The 23,554-nt window shown below is 42.1% G+C and overlaps 1 protein-coding gene across 3 annotated transcripts in view; it reads left to right on the forward strand.

Annotated features, from left to right (window-relative positions):
* The window catches only part of SPOCK3 (SPARC (osteonectin), cwcv and kazal like domains proteoglycan 3), a 253,643-nt gene extending 243,471 nt beyond the window's left edge, over window positions 1-10,172 (forward strand). The window contains exons 8-11 of one of the 3 annotated variants that reach the window (XM_061584209.1): window positions 1,032-1,253; window positions 4,418-4,480; window positions 6,134-6,271; window positions 8,510-10,172. In XM_061584209.1, coding sequence (XP_061440193.1) covers window positions 1,032-1,253; window positions 4,418-4,480; window positions 6,134-6,271; window positions 8,510-8,673 — 587 coding nt within the window. In that variant the 3' untranslated portion in view covers window positions 8,674-10,172. The remainder of the gene's footprint in view (window positions 1-1,031; window positions 1,254-4,417; window positions 4,481-6,133; window positions 6,272-8,509) is intronic. The other 2 variants (XM_061584211.1, XM_061584210.1) reach the window with 2 other exon arrangements.
* Window positions 10,173-23,554: the final 13,382 nt, after the last annotated feature.

Below are 23,554 nucleotides of genomic sequence, written 5' to 3' on the forward strand. Positions count from 1 at the left end.
GCCCCCGAGTTGTGGAATAGCCTCCCTGAAGAGGTACGCCTGGCGCCTACACTATTATCTTTTCGGCGCCAGGTAAAGACCTTTTTATGCTCCCAGGCATTTTAATCACTCTAATCTTTTTAGCTTTTTAATCTTGTATACTAAGTCTTTATTTTTATTTTCTGTTTAACTGTATTTGTTTTTATGTCATATATGTTTTTGTGATTTTATTATTGCCATGTATGTATTTTACCCTATTCTGTTTACTGCCCTGAGAGCTATTTGCTAAGGGCGGTATATAAATGTAACCAAATAAATAAAAATAAATAAATAAATATTTATTCAGAAGAAAAGCAGACTTTTTATAGGTATCTCAGAACTTGCAAAAAGGGCTTAATTTCTTAATCTTAAGGACACTGTACATGCCTTGTCCTCTCTCCTGTCCCATGGTGGTCATGAGAAGTAGCAATTTTATAGGTCTCTCTATTTTTCTTTTCCTCATCCTCCACTCCCCTCCCCCCAAAAAAGTCAGTATAGTCAGCCCTCCTCAGCTTGAGTTGCCCAAGAGAAAGAATTAGCAAGAAGAAAGCCTGGTGCATCTTTTTAAGTATGCAGATATAGCATCATGTTTTCCCTATAGTTTCCTGGCCTAGGCTACACTGTTTTTATCTGACCTTCAGTCTTCCCTTCTCAACAATTTTATATCATTATATCTGTCTTCCAGGGTGTATAGACGGTCTTACCCGGTTTCTCATTTTCTTGATATTAACACTGCTGAAGTCAGGGTGTAAGAATTATTTTCCTACTATTGCATGACTATAATTTTCGAGGAAGCATGTTTTGGCAAGGGCCGTGAGATTAAATGGTATATTAAGTAAAAGATACTCTTGTTTTTATTCTATTAGCATGCCATTATATCATCTGCACACACTCTGGACATATTTTGACTGGTATCTTGTAAACCTCTTTCCATTACCTCCTCAGCTTTGCCAAGCTGTGGGCTAGCCAAATCTTTTTCTCTTATCTGATTACTTTGTATTTCCGCCTCTTAGGATTTGATACCAGCATTTTGCCAATTTGCAAGGACTCCCTTGGCTGGATGTTTAATAGACTTGATACAAACTACGACCTCCTGTTGGACCAGTCAGAGCTTGGAAGCATTTACCTTGACAAGAATGAACAGTGCACCAAGGCATTCTTCAACTCTTGTGACACTTACAAGGACAGTTTGATATCTAACAACGAGTGGTGCTACTGCTTCCAGAGACAGCAAGGTAGAAGGCTAGAATAACTTGAAAACATTGATGGTTGACATTAACTCTAGTTTTGGTTTTTTAAATCTTAGAAAAGGTCATGGAAAAGTAGGATGTTCTGTGATAATTCCACATTTTCAGGGACCATGGAAAGTACAGTGGGCAATATCCAGAGAACTGCAAAAGGAGTTGTGATCATGTACTTGGGCTTCCTTGCCACCTGCTTCTCACTGCATCCCCTGAAAAACCACTCCTGTTGGGCAGGTACCCCTCTAAAACAAGGTGGAATGGGGTTTTGGGATGAAAAATAAGCAGAAAACTGAAACTCATCCCCTTGCATGAGGTGCCTCCTGTTTAAACAAGGATCACTGTTCATCTACCCAATATAAAAAGAGAGACACTAGATAATAGGTGCAAAGTATTTACATAATAAATTGCTACTTGTAAAGGTGGCAATTCTACTAGGTTTATCTCCAAATTCCATATTGGGGAGCTTTGTTTCTCACTTTAATAATTGGCATATTTCTTCTCACTCATCCATTCCACCCCATTTTAATCTCCACCATCCATTCAAGCATTTTAAGTTTCCCCAGGGTGGAAAAAGGGTTTAAAATCTACAACACAGGTTGGTCTGCATGAAGAGTCAGTTTTGTATTTCAATCTATATTGATTCAGTTGCATAATTAATACATAAGAGGTCTATTGATGTTTGTGGGTCCTGTATAACAGATACAAATTGGACTCCTCCCCCACCTTTTTAGTTGTAATCCTGAACAGCTTTGATGATTATGTGTTCCATTAAAGTGTGAGGTAAATTAGCAGGAACAGAATTTTAGTGAATTTTAACAGCAGTACATATAACCAATCAAGAAAAATCAGAAAGAACAGGGATTTAAATCTTACCTTAATAGCAAAATCTTCCTATTAACAATGGAGTTAATAAGAACAAGTAATGTAGCTGCTGAAAAATATATATAAATACTTGGAGCTCAGTCCAACCACTATTAAAAACTTTTAAATTCCACAGATTTCAGTGCTAGAGATTTAAGTGTGTGCTTAACTCTTCTATTGTACTGTGCCCACGGAAATGTAGATGTGACACATGCTTTGCTTTTACTGTAGAATGACTCTAAAACAAATAGCTTTCTAAAGTACTTGTATTTTGAAATTTTTCTACTGCTTGTCAAATAGATAATCATTAAGGAAACAGGTGTATGCACATACATACAAATATAAATACATTTTGTTTTAAAGATTTGCTCATTCATTGTGATATTAGTAGGATTCTGCTAATAGATTATGGCTGAGAGTTGTAGAAATGAATAGAAATTAGAGTCAAGATTGCACAGAGTCTGCACATTGAAAATGTGTCCATACAGTATACTAGGTTCAATAATAAAAAAATAGATAAAAAGAATTGTTTTCCCTCTTAATACCAATATTCAATGCAACAGTAGATTCAGGAAATACTATTTCACACCGCACAATAATTAACTTATTAATTTTGTCTTTCGGCCCCCGGCAGTTGTGATGTGGGGTGCCACAGCATACCAACTTGTCCCAGTGCTGTTTAACATCTATATGAAGCCCTTGGGAGCAGTCATCAGGAGATTTGGAGCAAAGTGTCAGCAGTACACTGACGATACCCAGCTCTATTTCTCTATAACATCTGAATCAGGAGAGATGTGCAAGCCCTGGACCAGTGCCTGGACTTGGTGGTCGGCTGGATGAGGGTCAGTAAGCTGACTCTGAATCCTCGTAAGATGGAGGCACTGTGGGTAGGTGGTTCCCAAGTCTGGATAATTGGATCAATTGCCTACTTTGGATGGGATTTTACTTCCTCTGAGATAGCAGGTTTGTAGTCTAGGGGTGCTCCTAGATCCGTCTTTGTTGCTAGAGGCCCAAGTGACCTCAGCAGCCATTTCTGGACTGGGATAGTCTGACCACTGTTGTCCATGCACTGATAACCTCCTGGCTGGATTACTGTAATGCACTCTATGTGGGGCTGCCCTTGAGGTTGGTCCGGAAATGGCAATTGGTGCAAAACGTGGCAGCATGACTGCTCCTTGGGGTAGGATATCACCAACATGTTACCGCTCTGCTGAAAGAATTGCACTGGCTGCCCATTAGCTGCTGGGTCAAGTTCAAGGTTCTGGTTTTGTTATATAAAGTCCTATACAGCTTGGGACCAGGATTCCTGAAAGGATTGTTTTACCCCTTATTTACCCAGTCAATCACTGTGCTCTGCAGGTGGGGGCCTCCTGCAGATGCCATCTTATCAGGAGGTCCGTTCGACACAACATAGGAAGCAGATCTTTAGGGTTGTGACACTTACCCTTTGGACTTCCCTCCCCTTAAATATCTGACAGGCGCCATCTCTGTTATCTTTTTGGTGCCTACTGAAGACCTTCCTCTTTCAACAATCTTTTTAAGTTAAAGTTTTATCCCAGTCTGTGTCTGTTTTGGAATTGCTTTTTAAGATGCTTTTGAGGAAGGGTGGGATAGAAGTTTAATAAATAAGAAAATAAATAAATAATTCCATTATCAAAAGATGTGGTGATGGTCACTTCTTTAGATAGCTTTAAAAATATTAAACAAGATTAAGGAGCATAGGGGGATTATCAGTAGCTAAGTCAAAAGCCATGTATTTTCTGTTTACTAGATGGTAGTGGTGAACAATAGTTGTCACTATCATGCTTTGTTTATAAGTGTCGCAGAGACATCTGAATGATCACTGATGAAATCAGAATGTTGGGCTAGATATACCTTTAGCCTAATGAAGCAAAACTATTATTACTTTCGTATTCTAACAGAACTGGCTTTCAGTTCACAGCTGTTAGTAATAATGTCAGTGAGAGTGAGCATTTTTAAATTATATTCTTGGAAATAAATTGTAGGCTGAGCAATCCATTCCTCACTTCTCAAGCATTGGACTGCCTTCAAGTCGATCCCAACTTATGGCGACCCTATGAATAGGGTTTTCATGGTAAGTGGTATTCAGAGGGGGTTTACCATTGCCTTCCTCTGAGGCTGAGAGGCAGCGACTGGCCCAAGGTCACCCAGGGAGCTTCATGGTTGTGTGGGGATTCGAACCCTGGTCTCCCAGGTCGTAGTCCAACACTTTAACCACTACACTACAGACACTACATTACTGAAGTTTAATATATCTGATGTCATAATTCTAGACCCACCTTGCCAGACAGAGCTCAGCAACATTCAGAAACAGCAAGGGGGAAAGAAGCTCCTAGGTAAGTCATAGATCATTCTTTTGAAGGTTTTATTGCTTACATAAATAACCCTAGTGAAACTGCAACAGAAAATCAATATGAATCCTAAAATGATGGACCAAACTAAATTCCAGTAACAGGATTTATAAAGTCCTTGAAAGCCATTAAGGTTAGTTTTATTACTTTAGCAGTTCCAGGATATTGCATATGTTTTATTACACTGCTCAAGTGTCCATTTATACACTTAAAAAAAGACATTGTGAAAAGAAGGGTTAGATGATTCAATAGAAGAATATCTAGTTTTAAATGATCCCCTTACTATTTCCTTTATATCTCTTCAGTGAATAATTATTTGTTGAGTCTAAAAGTTTGCATATTCATAAACATTGGAAAAGACTTCATATTGTAAATTAAAGTAATAACTTCAAACCTGTTGCATATGTTATGGTGCATAAAATAAATAGTATTCTTATACTTAACAAACTTCAAGGCTGCAGTCCTGTATGCACTTACCCGGTAGTAAGTTCCATTGAACTCAATGATCATTGAACTCAATTATGCCAATACCACTATTACTCTTTCATGGCAACCAGTATGAAGTATCTCTCTTGCCAAGTATCTTAGCTGTATTCAAATCTGTGCTAACACTGTCAAAAATACAATATTAAGTATCCGTAGAACAAGAAAAAGAGGATATAGACTTCCCTGTCTGGTGGTGCAGAGATCTTTTATCAGTCACTGGGAAATTTGGTGGCGCAGAGTGGTAAGCGGCGGTAACACAGCCGAAGCTCTGCTCACGGCCGGAGTTCGATTCCAATGAAAGGAGGAAGTCGAATCTCCAGTAAAAGGGGTCGAGGTCCACTCAGCCTTCCATCCATCCGTGGTCGGTAAAATGAGTACCCGGCATATGCTGGGGGGTAAAGAAAGGCCGGGGATGGAACTGGCAATCCCACCCCATATATATGGTCTGCCTAGTAAACATTGCAAGACGTCACCCTAAGAGTCGGAAATGACTCACACTACAAATGCGGGGACACCTTTACCTTTTTCATTTACTGCAAGCTTTAGAAGTAAGAGTGCTTCTGGTTGGCCACTGTGAGAACAGAATGCTGGATTAGATGAATCATTGGCCTGATCCAGCAGGCTGTTCTTATGTTCTTTAGGATGAAAGAATAGGTATATCTGAAAAATTAGGTAACAAAAAGTGGTCAGCATTCAGGAAAAAAAAGGAAGAATATTCCAAAATGCTGTGAGAAACAGCCCAGTGCTTTTCGGCCTCTACTGTATTGGGCCTTCATCAGGAGCTACAAGAAAACAATACAACACATTTAATTACATAATCCTAAATGTCAACAGAGAATACAGAATTAAAATACAATTATTTCATGCAGAAATTTTTGTTTGTTAATACATGAAATTAAAACTGTCTGTAGAGTTCTGTAGTACCACAAATGCTTAATTCTTTAGTAATGACTAAAACACACACACACACACATATATATATACAGGTATTCCTGTTTTACCGTTAAGGAGTTACACATTACTATGTAAAAAAAATGATGCAAACTATCTGAAAAATTGTAGGCTTATTCACAAGTGGCTTAGCTGAAGTCAGGACATTTATGTTGTAATAGTGGCTGCTTGTCCCTGGTAATGTTTTCATGTATTGCACAGGGCAGTATATCCCTTTATGTGATGAAGATGGTTACTACAAGCCAACTCAGTGCCATGGAAGTGCAGGACAGTGCTGGTGTGTTGACAGATATGGCAATGAGGTAACAGGATCCAGAACTCATGGCGCTGCAGACTGTGGTAAGTCACAGAAATCTTCCGACTGTTTGGATTACAATATGAAAATGTGTCAGGGTTTTTTTCCAGATGATAATATTTCTAAATCTTCAATCTAAAGCAGTAGTTCCCAACCTGCTCTCCCCCCGAGGGGGGGGGCGAACTGCAAAGTATTTGTTTGTTGTTTGTTTGTTTATTTATTTATTTAAAGTCTTCCCTCCCTGGATGCTGTCTGCTCCCCACTGCTGTTGCAGACGACACCTCCCCCTTGCTCCAAACAAGAGGGAAGGGCTTTTGCTGAAGCAGCAGAGTGTCTTTCAGGTGCACCAAGGGCAGGTGTCTACCTATAAAACACATGGCAGACGCCAAAGGAGGCTGAGGGTGAAGTTACCAGGAAGAAGAGGGGATTACTATAGCTGACTCCCATCTCCTTACACTGCCACTGCTAACAGCATCTTTCCTCAGAACAAGAGAGGGCTTTTTGTGAAGCAAAAAGAAGCAAAGTTGCAAGGAAAGCCTGTTTTCCCCCTTTCCTTTCTGGCAGCCACCCTGCCTGCCTTTTTTGGCTCCTGCTTTGCTGCTACCTTCTTTTAAAAATTATTCTTATTTGCAAGGCCGCTCAGATCTCGCCTTCAGCCCAGAGAGAGCCAAGAAGCAGTGAGGAAGCACAGGACTTGCTCACCCTCCATTTCTGAGGCTAAATGTGTGTGCCAGCGTCCCTCCTTTCTTCCACCTACACTCCCGCAAACTCTCTCTCCAAGATGCTGTAGCAGTTGAGGGCTTCCCCCCTCCCATGTGCCCGAATGAATGCACACCTGCGGATGCTTGCAGGAGGGGCAGTTGTGTGTGTGTGCGTGCTGATCTGTCTTCTGCTCCACTTTCATTCCCCAAGTGCACGCTAACGAAGTCATCAGTTCTGATGATCATCCCAAGGCCTAAAAGCACTAACCCTCCTCCTCAATCTGTGTACCTTGTTGTCTGTAGTGCACAATCTAGCATCCCCATCACCAACACATTGCTGCTTCTTGATTATATTTTTTTTAAAAAAAGAAAAAGCTCAGCAGGTTGGCTGAGGCTGGGGTCCTGGTATTGCAGCAGAAATGTATTTATTCATTTAATTATTATTGCATTTATATCCCACCTTTCCTCCAAGTTGCTCAAGGTAGTGCACATGGTTCCTCCCCCCTTTCCATTTTATCTTTACACTAACCCTGTGAGATAGATCAAGCTGAGAGCTTGTGCTTGGTCCAAGGTCACCCAGTGGACTTCATAGCTGGGTGGGGAACCGGGTTTTTAGTCCAACACTGTAGCCCACTGGTGTTGGGAGACAGGACTGTACATCTTCAGACTGGGGGGGGGGAATCCCAATTTGATTGGACCCTTGCATTAAGAAAAAAAGCAACCTCCTGTCTACAGGGAGCTTTTAACGGGAAAGGATATTTGGAGATGTGATTTTGCCATGCACCATTTTTTCAATTAACAGAGACTAAAATTACAATTAGCATTGGGGGGGGGGACAAAAAATTTTGAGCTTACAAAGGGAGTCCCATACTCATAAAGGTTGGGAACCACTGATCTAGAGTATATCCTGTTGGCTGATTTCCTTGAAATTGCCTGATTTCCTATAGATGACCCTTGCTTTCCACGCAGACATATTGGAACTGATCATTCTGCCCCCAGCTCAAACTTTTCGTTGGTTTGACAAGTTTTCCAATAGAGTGTTTGCTGATACAGAACTATTGTGCAGAATCAGTTTTTTATGTTGATTGTGATCTACACCTTCATAATTATAAGCCCATTACATAATTCAACACAGCACAACTTAAATAGCTCACTTTTTTATCCCTTAATTAGAGACCATTGTTTTCTGCTTTTCTTGAAATAGTTAAAGTAATTTTGATAAGCCCATTCTATATTTATACATCAAGACAAAATATATATTCCCTTTGTTGAGTTTTAGATAGCATGCTTAATTCCTCACCAGGACTTTTAAAATTACCATTTTTAAAAGTTGTTTAGCTGAAAGCTAAGATTGTGTCCTTGAGAGTCAGGCACTGGCAGTACCAATGCCAATGGGGGCAACCTTAGGATGGAACCTGAGCATGATTCTGGAGGTACAGGAGCTCTTTGAAAAGTACAAGAACTCTGAACTCCCTTGGGAAAATAATATACTCCCAGCAATATTAGGAGATTTATCTTATCTGTGAAAATATCATACTAAATAATACTTCACACAAGGTAACATAACTATATTTTCCTTAGCTATTGATCTAGAAACATCAGGTGATTTTGCCAGTGGTGATTTCCATGAATGGACAGATGATGAGGATGATGATATGATGAATGATGAAGATGAAATTGAAGATGATGATGAAGAGGATGAAGGTGATGATGATGACGATGATGACCATGAAGGTTATATTTGATGCTTTTAGCTATGACTAAATTGTCTATTACTAAAATTTGCAAGATGACAACCCAGAAAATTCCTATACCTTTGAAGGTCAAAAGGATTCTAAACTACATGTATATTTTGTATGATTATTTGAAATATTGCAGCTGGAGTCATAGACTTTCTTTGTTTAAATGAAAAGCATTATATTATGTGTTGTTTTTATATGCCATTGAGCAGAAGAAAACACACTGGAGTCTAGCCTGAAGAAAGAAACGTGTGCTACTAAAAAAAAAGTGCAGATAATCATAAGGACAACCAAACTTAACATCTTCCATCAAAAAGACATCTTCTGTTTGGAAATGAGTGTGTATGGCCGCTTCCAACAGGTGCTCTGTTATAAACAAAGCAACTTAAACTTTAGCAGTGATTTAGGCCATGTGGACTTTTTTTTCAAAATATGCATGGGCATAATAGGGAAAGATTGATTAAAGATACGACGTGTCGCCAGCTTACAATTTATCAGAGGAGTGGAGAAATTGTGACTATAGAAGAAGTGTCAAGTCCTCCTTTGTGTTTACAACTGTTATGTTTTTGACTTTGAAATTACTAGGAACGTAAAATGACATTTTAAATGCAGTAAACCAGGACAAACATAGATTCTGCAAATCTAAAGTTTTGTTGTCCTTTTGTTCTTCTTTTTTTCCTTGTTCATGTCAAACCCACATAAGCTTGTTATATGTGCAGGTGGCCTGATTATTTTACTTTTATTTCTATAGCATTCTAACCATAAAATTAGCTTAAAACATCTTAATGGGAAAACTTTACATAAAGAGTGTGTACTTGAGAATGACACTTGTCCTAAGAAATGCTTTTGAACCCAAACTGTGACTTTTTAGTTTTCAAACTAATTTTGCATCTCTCTTCTAATTCATGCCCTGTTACGTTACAAGTTCAAAACTTTAGAGGAGTTATTGTAAGGTGCCTTTCAAAATACAAATAGAAAGATTGATAGCATGCATACCAATGCAAGATTATTAGGCAATAGCCAAGCATATTCCAAATTCCAAATTTAATATCAGTATAGGTACTGCTGCTGCAATGGAGAAATAGGTTATTTCTCCCCCGCCCCTATCGTTATGTAATTACCATGTAGAATACATTATAATTCTTAAGTAGGGTTGCATACAGAATTGACTGTAGAGAAAATTATTTTAATCACTGTATTTATGTTAGCATGCTAATTAATTGTGTAGACATTTTGAAACTCCACTACCTTCATTCATATCAGACCTATGGCTTTGTGCCATGATAAAATTGAAAGAAACTGTGTAATATTATGCAAGCAGTTGTTTAATTTCAACTGTGTGTGTTTCTGTTTTCCCTGATTTTTAGCTGCAGTTAATTGAAAGAAAACTTGGTTTCTCTTTTGCATTTGATTTCAATAGGTTTAATACTAAATTTAATGATTATCTTATGTAACATTAAAGTATACTGCAGTTTTCTTTTTTTTATGTTTATGTATAGGTTGCAAAATAAAGACTCTCGTAACCAACTTTTACCCTGAATGCTGTAATGATTCTTAATGGTATAGCTGACAGAGATCCTTGGCCATATTTTTCTGTTGAGAAGGAGGAAAAACTGTACCTGAATTAGGGTGCATTCTAGCTGCCTAAATCCTCTGGGATGAGGGAGTTAGGATCTGGCAGCTCTTCAGCTAAGCGTAACACACTTATCCCAGCTCAGCCAGTGCTCAGCCAAGACTGATGTAACTTAAGCCTGTGTAAATCCCCAAAAATTGGCATTCTGGGGGAGGGACCGAGAAGAGGAGGACTTACACTGGATCATAACTCCGTTCAGCTCAGTCGTGACCTGGAAACCCAGCTGAATTTACACCAATGTAAGTCAAACAGCATTTTAGGCCAGCTCAGCCAACAGTAGCTGAATATGGTTTGGATCTGATGTACTTCACACCAGTCTTCATGACTCAGGATTGCTGCCTTAGATGGGAAATTGAGGTCACCAAGTAGCGGTTTTGGACAACACCCCATATATTTTGCTGTGATTTCAACAAAAGCATTATTTTTTGGGATGTACTTAAACCACAGCCAGCTCTTTCTCCAGGAAGACTCCCTGTCTCAGACTCACTGTGGGAGGAGTGGTAGTTTATTGTGAGAGTAATATATGGGGATGGAGTCTGTGCTGGATCCTCCATCTTTTTGTTATAAAAGTTGCACATGGGGCTTGTGTGAAAGGAGCCATGGGCTCTCTTCATCTTATCATTCTTCCTCTGCTACTACCCATCCTTGCCATCTGCACATTTACCCTATCACAAGAGTGTTGGATATTGTCAACTTCCTGGACTCTTTATGCAGCAGAACAGCTCCATGCAGCCTGTCTGCCGCTCTGTGTGTGTGTGTGTGTTGGCCTGCATGTACACAGATGGTACAGCAACACGTGACCATTCCCTAGTTGTGTGAGCCCAGCAAATTTGAAAGGCAAACATTTTCCAGTGGGGGTGGGAGGTTTTTTTTTGGGGGGTGCCAATTTTTCATGGCACAGAAGGGAAAATAATAAAGTTCAGAAAATGAATAGAATTTTGAATCTGCCTGTGCATCCAATCCGAAGAACCAAGTTGACTATTTAAAGAAAAAGATCCAAAATGCAATAGGGCAGTTAGGCTGAGAAATAGCGATTGGCCCAAGCCCACTCAGTGAGCTGTATGGCCAAGCAGGATTCAATTCCTGCTGTCCTTGGTCCAAGTCAAATTACTTGACCTCTCTCACACACTTCTCTCTCTCTCTCACACACACACACACGCACACACACGCACACACACATTGGGTTACTTCATGATTCTGTCTTGACTCCACGGTACATGTAGAATAGTGGCAGTGCTGAAAAATTGTTGTGGTTTACTTACCTAGCATTATAAACTGGAAATCAAGAAGCTATGATATTCCTTGGCTTTGTTAGACTAACAATGTTGTAACATTTTTATTGTTGCTCCATATTATCAAGAGGTATATTTTTTCCCCAAGTATCGATGAGCTAATCCAAATTATGATTCCGAAGGTTTTTGAGGGGTTTTCCCCTTTTTCCTTGTGAAACTTACCAATAAGAACTTGGCATTTGACACTTATCTCATCTCATCATACCATCATCTTAAAAATAATTTAAGAACATACTTAATGTACAAAATAGGCTCTGCTTGGAAATACCAGGAGAAACACAAGTCAGCTGAAAGCCGTGAGAGACAAGATCAATCTGGTTAGCTTCCTTTTCTTGTAACTGCTGGGTAAAGCATGAGATCAGCTTAATTTTTAACACACTGATAATAATTAGAATAATTCATTTGAACTATATGCCAAATGCTGTATATTTACTGTCATTTACTATAGCCATCCTTTTCCCTCTTAGTTTTTTTATTATTAGTTTTTCTCTTCTTTGTATTTTGCATTTTATTCATAGAGAACCTTTTCCTGTGTTTGGAATACAGGTTAATATATTACACTTGGTGAGATAACCTTAAAGTAGAAAATTGTCTGAATTTATGACATTGCACCAAAATATTGCCATGTCCTAATCTGGCTTCCTACCATTATTGTTACGTATATAAACCAGGGATAGCGAATGTGGTGCCCTGTAGATGCTGTTGGACTATAGCTCCCATCATCCTTGATTATTGACCATGCTAGCTGTGGCAGCTGGGGGGTTGTAGTCCAATAATACCTGGAGGACACCGTGATGGCTACCTCTGCTAGAGACATAATTCCTGCAAATGTTTTCTTTTTTTAAAAAAAGGTTGAAATGTCACTTGTTTATGGATGATGTGCTTTAGCTGCAATCCTGAACACACTAAATAGGGAGTAAGCGCCATTTAATGCAATGAGTAAATATCATTAACATTGTAAGCACTATGTTTTAGTTTTAATTTTTGATTACTTATCTTGCTCCCTTTGCACTTTTATTGAGAGTACCCCAAAGCTGGCCCAGAAACTATAGCTAGTGCTCACTAGGGTAGAATATTGCCATCAAGATGTACCACTGCTGAAAGAATTACCCTGGTAGAATAAGCTATGAGGTAAGTTAAAGGTGTTGGTACTGGTATAGAAAGCCATATGCAGCTTGGGACCAGGATTCCTAAAAGATGGTCTCATCCCTTATATACCCAACCAATCACTGCACTCTGCCTTCTCCAGATACTAATCTAATCAGTAGGACCATTCCATACAATGTAGAAATCAGACCTTTCTGTGCTAGCACCTACCCTCTGGAACAAGCTGCATTACATTTCAGAGTAATGCTGTCTGTACTGTCTTTTTAATGCCTATTGGGCTTTCCTTTTTCAACAAGCCTTTCTGAGTGGAGATTTTTATCCCAATCTATATCTGTATTGAATTTTAAATGGTTTGTATATGTTTTGATTGTTGATGTTTTTATTGTTAAATGGAAAGAGATTCATAAACAAAATAAATAATTAGGATATTAGCCACGTTGCAAAGGCCAGACAGTGAAAGGAAAAAAGATTCATCATGCACTCTCAAATGTAGGTGTCTTATGCAACCTATGAAATAATTAATATACTTTTTAAACCTTTTTTAATGTTTTTAAAGAAGTTTTTAAAGATGTTTTGTTTTAATATGTTTTTAATGGTTGTTGTGTTTTAATATATTTTAAAGGCTGTTTTTATTACGTTTTAAAGTGTTTTGGTGCTTTTATTTGCCTCCCTGGGCTTCTACTGAGAGAAAGGGTGGGATATAAATCAAATAAATAAATAGTAATGTGAAACAGGACTCTGCATAAGGAAAAGACAATCTTTGTTATCTTTATCTGGGGTTTCTGTACAAAGAATACAGCTGGAACCACATGCGGATGCATGTTTCATATGTGGGCAAGTATCTCTGGATTTCAGCTATTGTGTTTTATTTGTATCTCACATTTTCTCCAAAATGCCTGGGAAAAATGGGGTTTTTCAATCCCCAGTAGGGATGTGAAAATATAAAGATTTAGCAGCCACACTGATACAAGATTGCCTCTTTTTTAAAAAAAATATTGTGCATAAATAAATAAAAATAACCAGTTATGTTTTGTTTAGTTGAGACGACTAACCAAATGCTTCAATTGTTGTTGGAATTAAGGGCAGTGCACCAGATTCAGCCAGAGCCTGAACTGATTCAGGGAGATCTCAATTTCATGTGAGTCAGGTGGAGACATCCCCAGGTCAGCTCACCTGGAGCAATCCAGGGTTGTCAGGCTGGAGCTTTGGGTGGGAAGGAGAGGCAGACATTGGGATTGGGAGAGAAGAAGAGGTTGAGGGGGAAGAAAGAGAAGCAGCATCCCAGTGGATTGATTAGCTACAGAAAGGGCAAGGAAGGACAAAGAAAAGGCTTAGGAGCGACCTACTGGGCCAGTTCACCTGGTGTATTACTAGCAGAAGTTAGGTTTTCGGAGGGGGGTGAGCAAGGGGTTACCATCTGACCACGCTTCCCCAAAGACTGTGATCCTTCTTAGGAGGAGGTCCCACAAAAATCAGTGGCTGCCTTGGGAAGAAAGAGATTCCTGCCTTAGATGTGGGCTGTAGGAGTCTGCTGAAGCAGCACCCCACAGGATTAAATCCTCCACCCACCAACTGGATTCAATCCTGTGGGCTGCAGGGTGCTCCTTTGCAAGTGCCTCCCCCTCCAATCCTGCTTGCAGTACAGTTGGGGGAGGAGGAGGTGCAGTGTCTCCTCCCCCCCTCCAGTCTTCTCACTCTGTTTAGTTAGGTTTTAAAAACCCTAATTAAACACTAGACCTGTCCCTGAATTGATTCAGGGCCAGTCAGGTATCCTCCAGCTTGGGGAGGAGGTGCTATGCACAGTTCAGGTTAAATTGGAGATTTGAACTCTCAACGTCAGTGTCACGCCAGCCTGCACCAAGATGGCTGCAGAGCAGGGAACTGTGGGGTTTTCTCTTTTGATATCTGTTTGATAGCCTGGGATCCTGAAAGGTTCTCAGTTGGTTTTTGCTAACAGGCATGAGTTGGCAGTTTTACTGTCCAGCTGTAGATGATTACAAGGCCCAGCTAACACCTTATCAGTAAAGGGGCCTGGTTCCTTCAAGGCCATAAACCTTGGGGGAAGCTTTAGGGAGGATGTGCCATTTGGCCAGTGAGTGATGAGTTCTTACCTCATCGTGAAGCCCTTGATTGGTTAATTGCCTCTGGCTGTTGCTAAGGCCTTTTGCCATAAGTATGGGCAAGAAAATCTAAGTTTTGTTCCTCTTTGGGTTCTACCATGCCTGCTTGATGTGACTTGATTAGCATCCAGCTTACCATCATCTATCCTGACTGTTATCTCTCTGAGAGGAGAAGGCTATCCAACTGCAAGTCTTTTTAGTTCTGTAAGTATAGAGCAGGCTAGCTAGACTTTGTTATTTTGTATTTGTGATTGAACTCTTGTGTATTTTGTTTTATCTTGCCCCTTTGGGTGCAGAGCTTGGAAAAGTTACTTTTTTTGAACTACAACTCCCATCAGCCCCAGCCCTCATGGCTACTGGATTGGGCTGATGGGAGTTGTAGTTCAAAAAAGTAACTTTTCCAAGCTCTGTTTGGGTGTGGTTATTAAGGAACCATTTTGCTGCTATAATTGTGTACCTCTTTTGCTCTTCTATTTTTATTCTTTATTCTTTAATAAACTTATTTCTATTACCAGTGTGTGTTCATTTCGTGAGAAGGTCAGTTCTAAAACCAGTCCCAACCACTGGCCACAGCTACTGTGTAAATTGGGGGGGGGGGTTGCCTGAGGTTCTGGGGCAAGGAGTGTACCTTGGCTCTTGTCCTTTAGAAGTCCTGACAGGTTTTCTGGGCTCTGAGTCTCCCCTTGACTCAGAGTGGTTAATCAGTAAAGGCGTGGTGGCAGTGTTTACCCTGCAGGGTAGTTGTGAGTGTGCACAACCTTAGCAGAGAAGGATATTTTGCCAGGATCAATTGCCCTGGGTTGGGAAATTGGCTCCTGGGACGGTGAAAGTCAGGGGGGAACCCCAGCCAGGCACCACAGTCAGAGTCCAAGTCTATCTCTTACTCTCCAGGGCTGCCCCAAGACATTTTGAGGCAAAATGTGCTCCTTCACATTCTATGTATAGAAGCTGACTGGGCTGGCATTTGAATGTTACTTCAACACTGGTGATGGGCCAGTGTCTTCCACTATATCTCAGGGCAGCAGTCCAGCATAGCAGGCAAAGAGCAGGCAGTGTGTCATAGGTGTTCTCAGGAGCTTGCTGCCTCTCACTACCCAACAGCATCTGCTTCCTGAGGCACCACTTTACTCTGCCTAATGGTACTGGTCCAGTGTTACAGTTTTCAGTAAGGTATAATATGTATACAGCCTAAATGTAGCCTGAGACGGAAAGGCTAGATAAAAATCAAATAAGTTGACAAGTCTTTTTTTTCAATTTGGAAGCCAAATAATTGAGGTTGAGAGTTGTTGCTGCTTTTCCTTTAGGGAAAAAAGGAAATGTACAGTGCCTTTTTTAAAAAAAATCTGTCATCAAATACCTGAAGACTACAGTATGGAAGACAATGGACATGAGATGAGGGTAGGTAGCACATCACTGCAGCCTTCCTTCCCATTCTTATGAATGTTTTCTGGGAATATTAAGTAACATATTCCGAGCTTCTAGAAAGTCTTACTGGTTGTTGTCCATCAGTGTATATGATCATGGGAATTCTTAAAGACTCAGACTAGCTGTGAGGGTGTGATAGCACATTATTCATAAATTCGGCAACTTGTGTGGTCAGATTAGTAACTTCATCTGCTGTGGTATCGATACAAGATGCTTTTTTTAAAAAAATCACTATGCATAACTAATCACTGTTTCTACACTAACCTTCAGTAAACAATTGTGAGCTAGGGCCAGATGCTGGGGCAGACTTCCAGGGCCCCACATCCTAGGGAGGGCCCCAATGACCACAAAGAACAGCTGATGGGAGCAGCAGCAAACACACTCACTCCAGCACAGGGCTGGCATGGGCATGCCAAGACCAAGAAAGGCTGCCATTGGTCACTGTAGCACCTTTTTCTTATTTTTAAAGACAAATTAATTTATGCTGGCCAGACATGTACATGGTTATAGATGCTCTTTTTATTTTAATAATACATCATTCTTAGTTGTATCTTAAGTAAATGGGTTTAGCAGCAGAAGCCAGCACTATTTATTCATGTAGTTCTGATGGTGCTATGATTTGTGTGAATTTTTAAAATGTGAAACTGCACATGCTCAGCATATTTTCCTCTGAAGTATGGGGGATGTTGAAGCAGTTGTAAAGCATGCACTAGTGGTAGTGTGAGAACAGAAATATTAATTGTATGCATTTCATGACTAAAGTTATGTGACTGGCTAATTAAATGGGCTCCCTGTAAGACCAAAAGGGTCAGGGTCTAAAATTGCCTAGCTGCCATATTGGCAGTAAATGGGTAGGTCTCGGGGCAACTGAAGTGGTAACACAGAGATGATGAATGGTCCATTTTGTGTTATGACTCTTCCACCAAAGATAGGTTTAGTCAGTCCTGTTTCCAAATTCATATAGCTTGTTCCAGAAAGTCCCAATTGCAACAGCCTTGAATTACAAGAACATCCATACAATGATGTATCCTCAGAGGTTTTTGCCTCTGGTGTTGATCCATAAAAAAGAAACCTCTTTTTTTAAAAAAAGGATTCTGTGTGTGAAATAGCTCCCCATGCAGCTATAGGAGCTAAGCATTTTAGCTATGCTTGTGCAACCACTTCTTTTTCAAAGATTTACGCTGATATGGTTGAAACTCACAAAAGCACAGGAAGCTGTTGATAAAAGGTCCCTTGTGGAGCAGCAACAACATAGATATTTTTTTAAAAAATTCTCTGTTGAAAACAGGTTCCCTGAGAGATACTGGGATTTGCACTACATCTGCTACATTTATTCAACATTTAGAATGCTTCATGCACACACATTGGCTGTGTTTGCATGTGCTGCTAAACAGTGACTTAAACTAAGCTCTGGTTAGTTAAACAAACCAGGTTCATAACACATGGGTGGCAGTAGTGTAGTGGCAGGGTCTCTTCATGATAGCCACACCATGCCCCCTCACCACCATGCCCTTTCCACTTTCCCTCTTCTCTCTTGCTTTCCATCTCCAAGTCCACACTCCACTACAACAGATGTCCCTATGAGCCAATCAACATGAAAAGGGAGGCTGTGTGTTAGCTACTGAGAAGAGTCAATGGCTGACTCACATCTTCTCAGTGACTAACGTGCTCCCTTTTCATACTGATTGGCTCATACATAGGGATCCGGATGCGATCCTGCTCCCAAAAAAGTAACAGATTTATGACCCCCTACAATTCCAGATACCTACACCACTGACAGGTGGTATCTGCTGTAATAAGAGCCAAAGTTACCCCATATTTCTGAGACCATGTGATTGATAGACATAGGCTCGAGGCGAGCAAGACATGTACACAATGAAATCTGCCCAGTGACTTCAGGAGTAGCAGAACTGTTGCGAGTGAAGGAGCGAAATAAGACAAGGACACATCAGCTTGGATTGAACTAGGGCCACTTTATTAAACTATACAAAAACACCTTTTAAAGTGACCTGCAGAGGGAAACCTAGGTGCGGAACTATCTATAAGCAAGCATCTTGCCATACAGCTCACGGGCGACCAGCCCCTGCTTGGGACAAGGGCAAGCCCCATCTGCTTACCCCTTCCGCCAGCCACACCCAGTAGGTGAGTAGGGGGGCCTTCTCAGGTCACCACCCCCGGGGCTGCGCAACCCTCGGGTGGATGAGTTAAGTTGGCCCCAAAAGCAGCCCATATCCTGCCCTCAAGCCGCAAAGCTCTGTCAGACAGGCCTCTGGAACCACCAATCACCTCCAAAGGTGCCTAAGGGGGCCACCGAGCTGTCCTTACCTATTTCCCTTTCCACATCTTCCCGCCATAAAAAGGGGACAAATCTCTATTTAGTCCCCTTTTACCCACTGCCGAGAAGCACCTCTCGCAGACACCTCTGCAGGTCTGCCAAAAAGACATTACCTGCGTCAGACAGGTGAACGCCATCGGCCCTGTACAGTTCACCCATCCAATGCTGAATGCAGGGTGTGAAATAGCCAAGCCCCCCTGCCCCAGAATAGCCAACCGAATTTGCCGGTTGACCTTCTTTCTCGCTTGGTCCATCCCTATCGGGCTCCAGACACCACGCCAAACCCTTCGCGGGAGTACGTCTGACCAAAGCAGATGTACCCAAGGCCGACATTGCCTTATTAACTGCATGCCTGCCAAACTGAGGGCCATGCCCTTTCGTTGCAACTGAGGGCCATGCCCTTAAGTAACCGAGGCCATCGTTGCCTCGTGAACTGCATGTCCACACATGCCTGCCAAACTGAGGGCCATGCCCTTCTGTTGCCTCCTGAACTGCATGTCCGCACATGCCTGCCAAACTGAGGGTCATGCCCTTCCGTTGCCTCGCCAACTGCATGTCCGCACATGCCTGCCAAACTGAGGGCCATGCCCTTAAGTAACCGAGGCCATCATTGCCTCCTGAACTGCATGTCCGCACATGCCTGCCAAACTGAGGGCCATGCCCTTAAGTAACCGAGGCCATCGTTGCCTCCTGAACTGCATGTCCGCACATGCCTGCCAAACTGAGGGCCATGCTTCATTTCCTTTAGCTTTTGGGTTTATCTCTATAACATAGAGTGCATTCTTTAAATAGCCTTGCGCCTGCACTTTTCCTTTTCTACTGATAGTACATTTTCCTTCAGTAAACATAACATCATAATGCATTCTGTTCAATGCAGACACAGACATAATGTTTGTTTCCATTTGGGGAGCATAAAGCACATTGGTTAGAGTAGTTTGCAAACATTCTACAAATACAATGCCTTTACCCTGTACCTCCAATTTCGAGCCGTCAGCTAAATAAATGTTCTCGCAAGTCGAATTAAGTACTTTAAATTGTTCTTTTGAGTTACAGAGAAACGTTGTTGCCCCCGAATCGATCACCCAAACGGAATTGTTTCTCTCTGTCTTTTCACACTTGTTGTTGTTCGTTACAACCCGTATAGACATACTGTCCTTGTCTTTCTCTGTTTTGCTATGTGCTTTACAGTTTTTACGAAGATGAGAAGTAGATCCACATCTGTAGCATTTTCTTGCTGCATAGGCTTTCTCTTTGTCTTTGGTCTTTGAGGGTCCGGCGTCAACGTGTTGCATTTTACTTTCAGCTCTCCTCTCCACCTCTTGGAGCAGTTTACAGGAAACATACTGCATGGTTAACTCTTCATCTCTCATAGTCTCTAATGTAGAAACCATGCCATCATAAGAATTGTCCAATGAAGAAAGTAACAAATAAACTTGTAATTGTTCAGTAAATATAACGTCTCTATCCTGTAGCTGCGCAAACAGACTACGTATAGTTTGTATGTGAGCATGCATACTCACACCTTCTTTTAGACGCGTCTGGAACAATTTTCTCGAGAGCAGCACTTTGCTTCCTGCAGTTGTCTGAATATGAACACTTTGCAGCGCCTCCCAAACTTCCTTGGCTGTTTCTGTGTTTCTCACATTTATTAGCTGAGAATCTTGCACACCAAGTATTATTGTGGCTCTCGCCTTTTGATCTTGGCGCTGCCATTCCTCTGTGGGGTCGTCCGGCGTTTCATCCTCTATAACGTGCCATAAATCTTCACGGATCAGCAGCATCTGCATTTTCACTCTCCAACTAAGATAGTTAGAGTCACTGAGACGCTCAAGTGGCATTCCGGACATGTAGGACATTGGCGTTGCCATTCTCGCCTCTTACTTTGAAGGAGTTGCGGTGGTTGCCTTATCTTGCAGCTCTCCAGCACTGGCTGCGCTTTAGGCTTTGAAGCTGGGCTTTCATGCTTCAGATCTGGACTTTCACGCTTCGGATCTGGGCTTTCACACTTAGGATCTGGGCTTACATGCTTAGGATCTGGGCTTTCATGCTTAGGATCCTGGGCCCATAACCCGTTGTTGGAAGCATAAGAAAGTGCGATTACCCAGTTGTAGAATGAGACGAGTAGCCCAGTAGCCCGGTTGTAGAAGCAATAAGACACCAGATAGACTGCCACAGCTTTGTTAAGGAGAAGCTTTACTTGCAAAGCACGAATAGCGTTCTCAGCATACATAAACACAATAAACACAATAGCACCTTCCGCATATGACTCCTTCATTACCCCACACTTTGCTGCAGCCACCCTTTGTTCTTTTATGCCCCTAAGCTTAATTGCTCTGATTAGCTGCAGCTGTAAACCTTATGCAACTGGAGTCTGGTTAACGGTTGCTGTTAACCCATTGCTGTCCTGTTATACCTGCCATCTATGGGAATCACATAAAATGCAAGTCATGCTGACTGCTAACATATGCCCTTCCATTGCCTCCTGAACTGCATGTCCGCACATGCCTGCCAAACTGAGGGCCATGCACTTCCGTTGCCTCCTGAACTGCATGTCTGCACATGCCTGCCAAACTGAGGGCCATGCCCTTCCGTTGCCTCCTGAACTGCATGTCCGCACATGCCTGCCAAACTGAGGGTCATGCCCTTCCGTTGCCTCGCCAACTGCATGTCCGCACATGCCTGCCAAACTGAGGACCATGCCCTTAGGTAACCGAGGCCATCGTTGCGTCCCGAACTGCATGTCTGCACATGCCCGCCACCTGAGGGCCTTGCCTCAAATACTGAGTTGGGAATGACCACCACATGCAGAGATGTCTGCACTGAACCAAGCTGGGACAAAGTGGGTAGGAGCCCGTCCCAAAGTATCCTCGCCAGCCAAGCCACCACACTGCAGCCCATTGACTGAGGCCTAACTGTAAGCCCAGGATAGGGTGCGCAGCTGCTCCATCCCTGTCCAGCAACATTGCCGGTCCATCAATGTTATACAGGTACAACTCCCTTCCATGGAGACATCTGATTGCTGGAGGGCCCGTCGAGACAAATCTCCCTTGGATCCGGCCACCACCTCACCTATCCTAAAAGCTCCAAAAACCAGCATAAGGGCTGCCGCCTGGAATAGTCTGGCTTCATAGCTTGAGGAGCATACTGTTTTTCACTGGCCCACCATACTCAATAAAATGTCCCGTGAGAAAGGGCAACGGGGATCGAGGGTGGCAGGGTGTTCTCTAGCCCACCCAGCTAACATACGGCGGACTCTGAAGTCCCTGGAATAAGTGGGAAAATCATCAGCCTTTACCTCAAAGTGCTTGGACTGAGAGGCCCAGTCTCCAGCCATTCACTAGGCAATCCCAGCAGGTGACTCACTGAATAGGCCACTCTGGTGCATAGCCCTTGCCGGCCCAGAAGTCCTGGGAAAAACCCCTCCTGCATTCTGATAGCTGTTGAGCATGCTGGGGCGACAGACCGGCTTATGGCCATCTTTGACTCTGCTCCCCAATCTCCCAATGTGCAGTTGCACAGCACAGCTGAACCGCTCCACCTGAGTCTACCTTACCATGCCCCAAAAGAAAACATTAAAATCTGGGCACTAGAGAACAAAGGAACAGACAAGGGCCATAACCCTACCTAAAATGGACGGGAGAGTTCCCAAGCCTCACTGCCTATAAGTCCAAGCCTGCAGCCAGCACAAAAACCCCGATGCATCCACGGACTTCCAGTTCTACCTCCCAGCCCTACCTAGAGATGCTATGGACCTTCAGCCTGCAGTTCAGAGGCTCTAGCCCTGAGCTATGTCACATAATTCTACAGCAAGTTAGTTCTTCCCCAGGAGTGTGGGAAAACTAGACCAAATGATTTGGGCAAGAATATAAAATGTAACCTGCAGTTTGGCTCTAATTTCTTGATCAATATTTGATCACAACAAGCATTAAATTATTATACAGCCACAAACCTGAACCTGTAGTAAGGCTGTGGAAGCCCTGCTATGACCTCATAAACCACCGGAAAAGACCTCTAATAGCTGGAGGGCAGACAAGAAACACTTTCTTGGCCTAACTGTCATGAAACCCTTACTGACTGACCACATGAGTATGATTGGTGGTGAATTAGGTGGTATGCCCTGGAAGGTTAACACCGGGCAGGATGGTCCATTGACGCAGCCATTAAGATGAACCAGTTACATAGCCATTCCATAATCTGTGACATCAGGTGTTAACATGCACCCAAATTTTTTACCCTCTCGTCCCGACAGCCCCTTCAAGGAAGGAGCTGAAGCGCTCCGTGCAAGAATAGAGTAGCCGATATGTAATGCTCTACCTCATAGAATTGACTGAAAAGGCAAAAACCCCAGCAGCTATAAATCCCCTTGTATCCCCACAGTAGATGAAAAAACAGATTAGATGTCATACTTTCCCATAGGCAGTGCATTAACTAACTGGTAGGAAGCCATTACTGATTGCCATTGCGTCTATGCCCAAGACAAATTTAAGAGTGCATTCCCTTAAGGCAAGCCCTGAGACTACAATATGGGATCCAGAAACTGAAAGAAAACCCCGTAACAAAACAAACCTCCCCAGGAACTGGGCAGTCTGCAAGCAAGGTCCCAGTACCTCGAGCTTAATGGGAGGAACGCTTTCCTTGAGCAGCTACTGCTGGGTGCTTCTCCTCACTGCTGTGAGGGCCACTGGCCTCATATTTCCCTGTTTCACATAAAGAAAGGAAATAATTTATGAGTAAGCACACTTTCCCAGCCACCATTTTAGTGCAGCTAACCCAGTTCCCCAAAGCACAGATACTGGAGATATGGCGCTGCCACCCATATTTGGCCGACTGCAGCGGCCTCCCCCTTGTAGGCACCTATCATAATAGATGTCCAAAATGCAAAATTAACATCCTATATCCCTTTCTAGTAAATGATATCATAAATCCAAGAGCAGCAGATGCTGAGGATGTGTTGCTGTCACCAATATGTGGCTGC

Source organism: Rhineura floridana, chromosome 9 (genome assembly GCF_030035675.1).
Source record: "Rhineura floridana isolate rRhiFlo1 chromosome 9, rRhiFlo1.hap2, whole genome shotgun sequence".
Taxonomy (NCBI): Eukaryota; Metazoa; Chordata; class Lepidosauria; order Squamata; family Rhineuridae; genus Rhineura; species Rhineura floridana.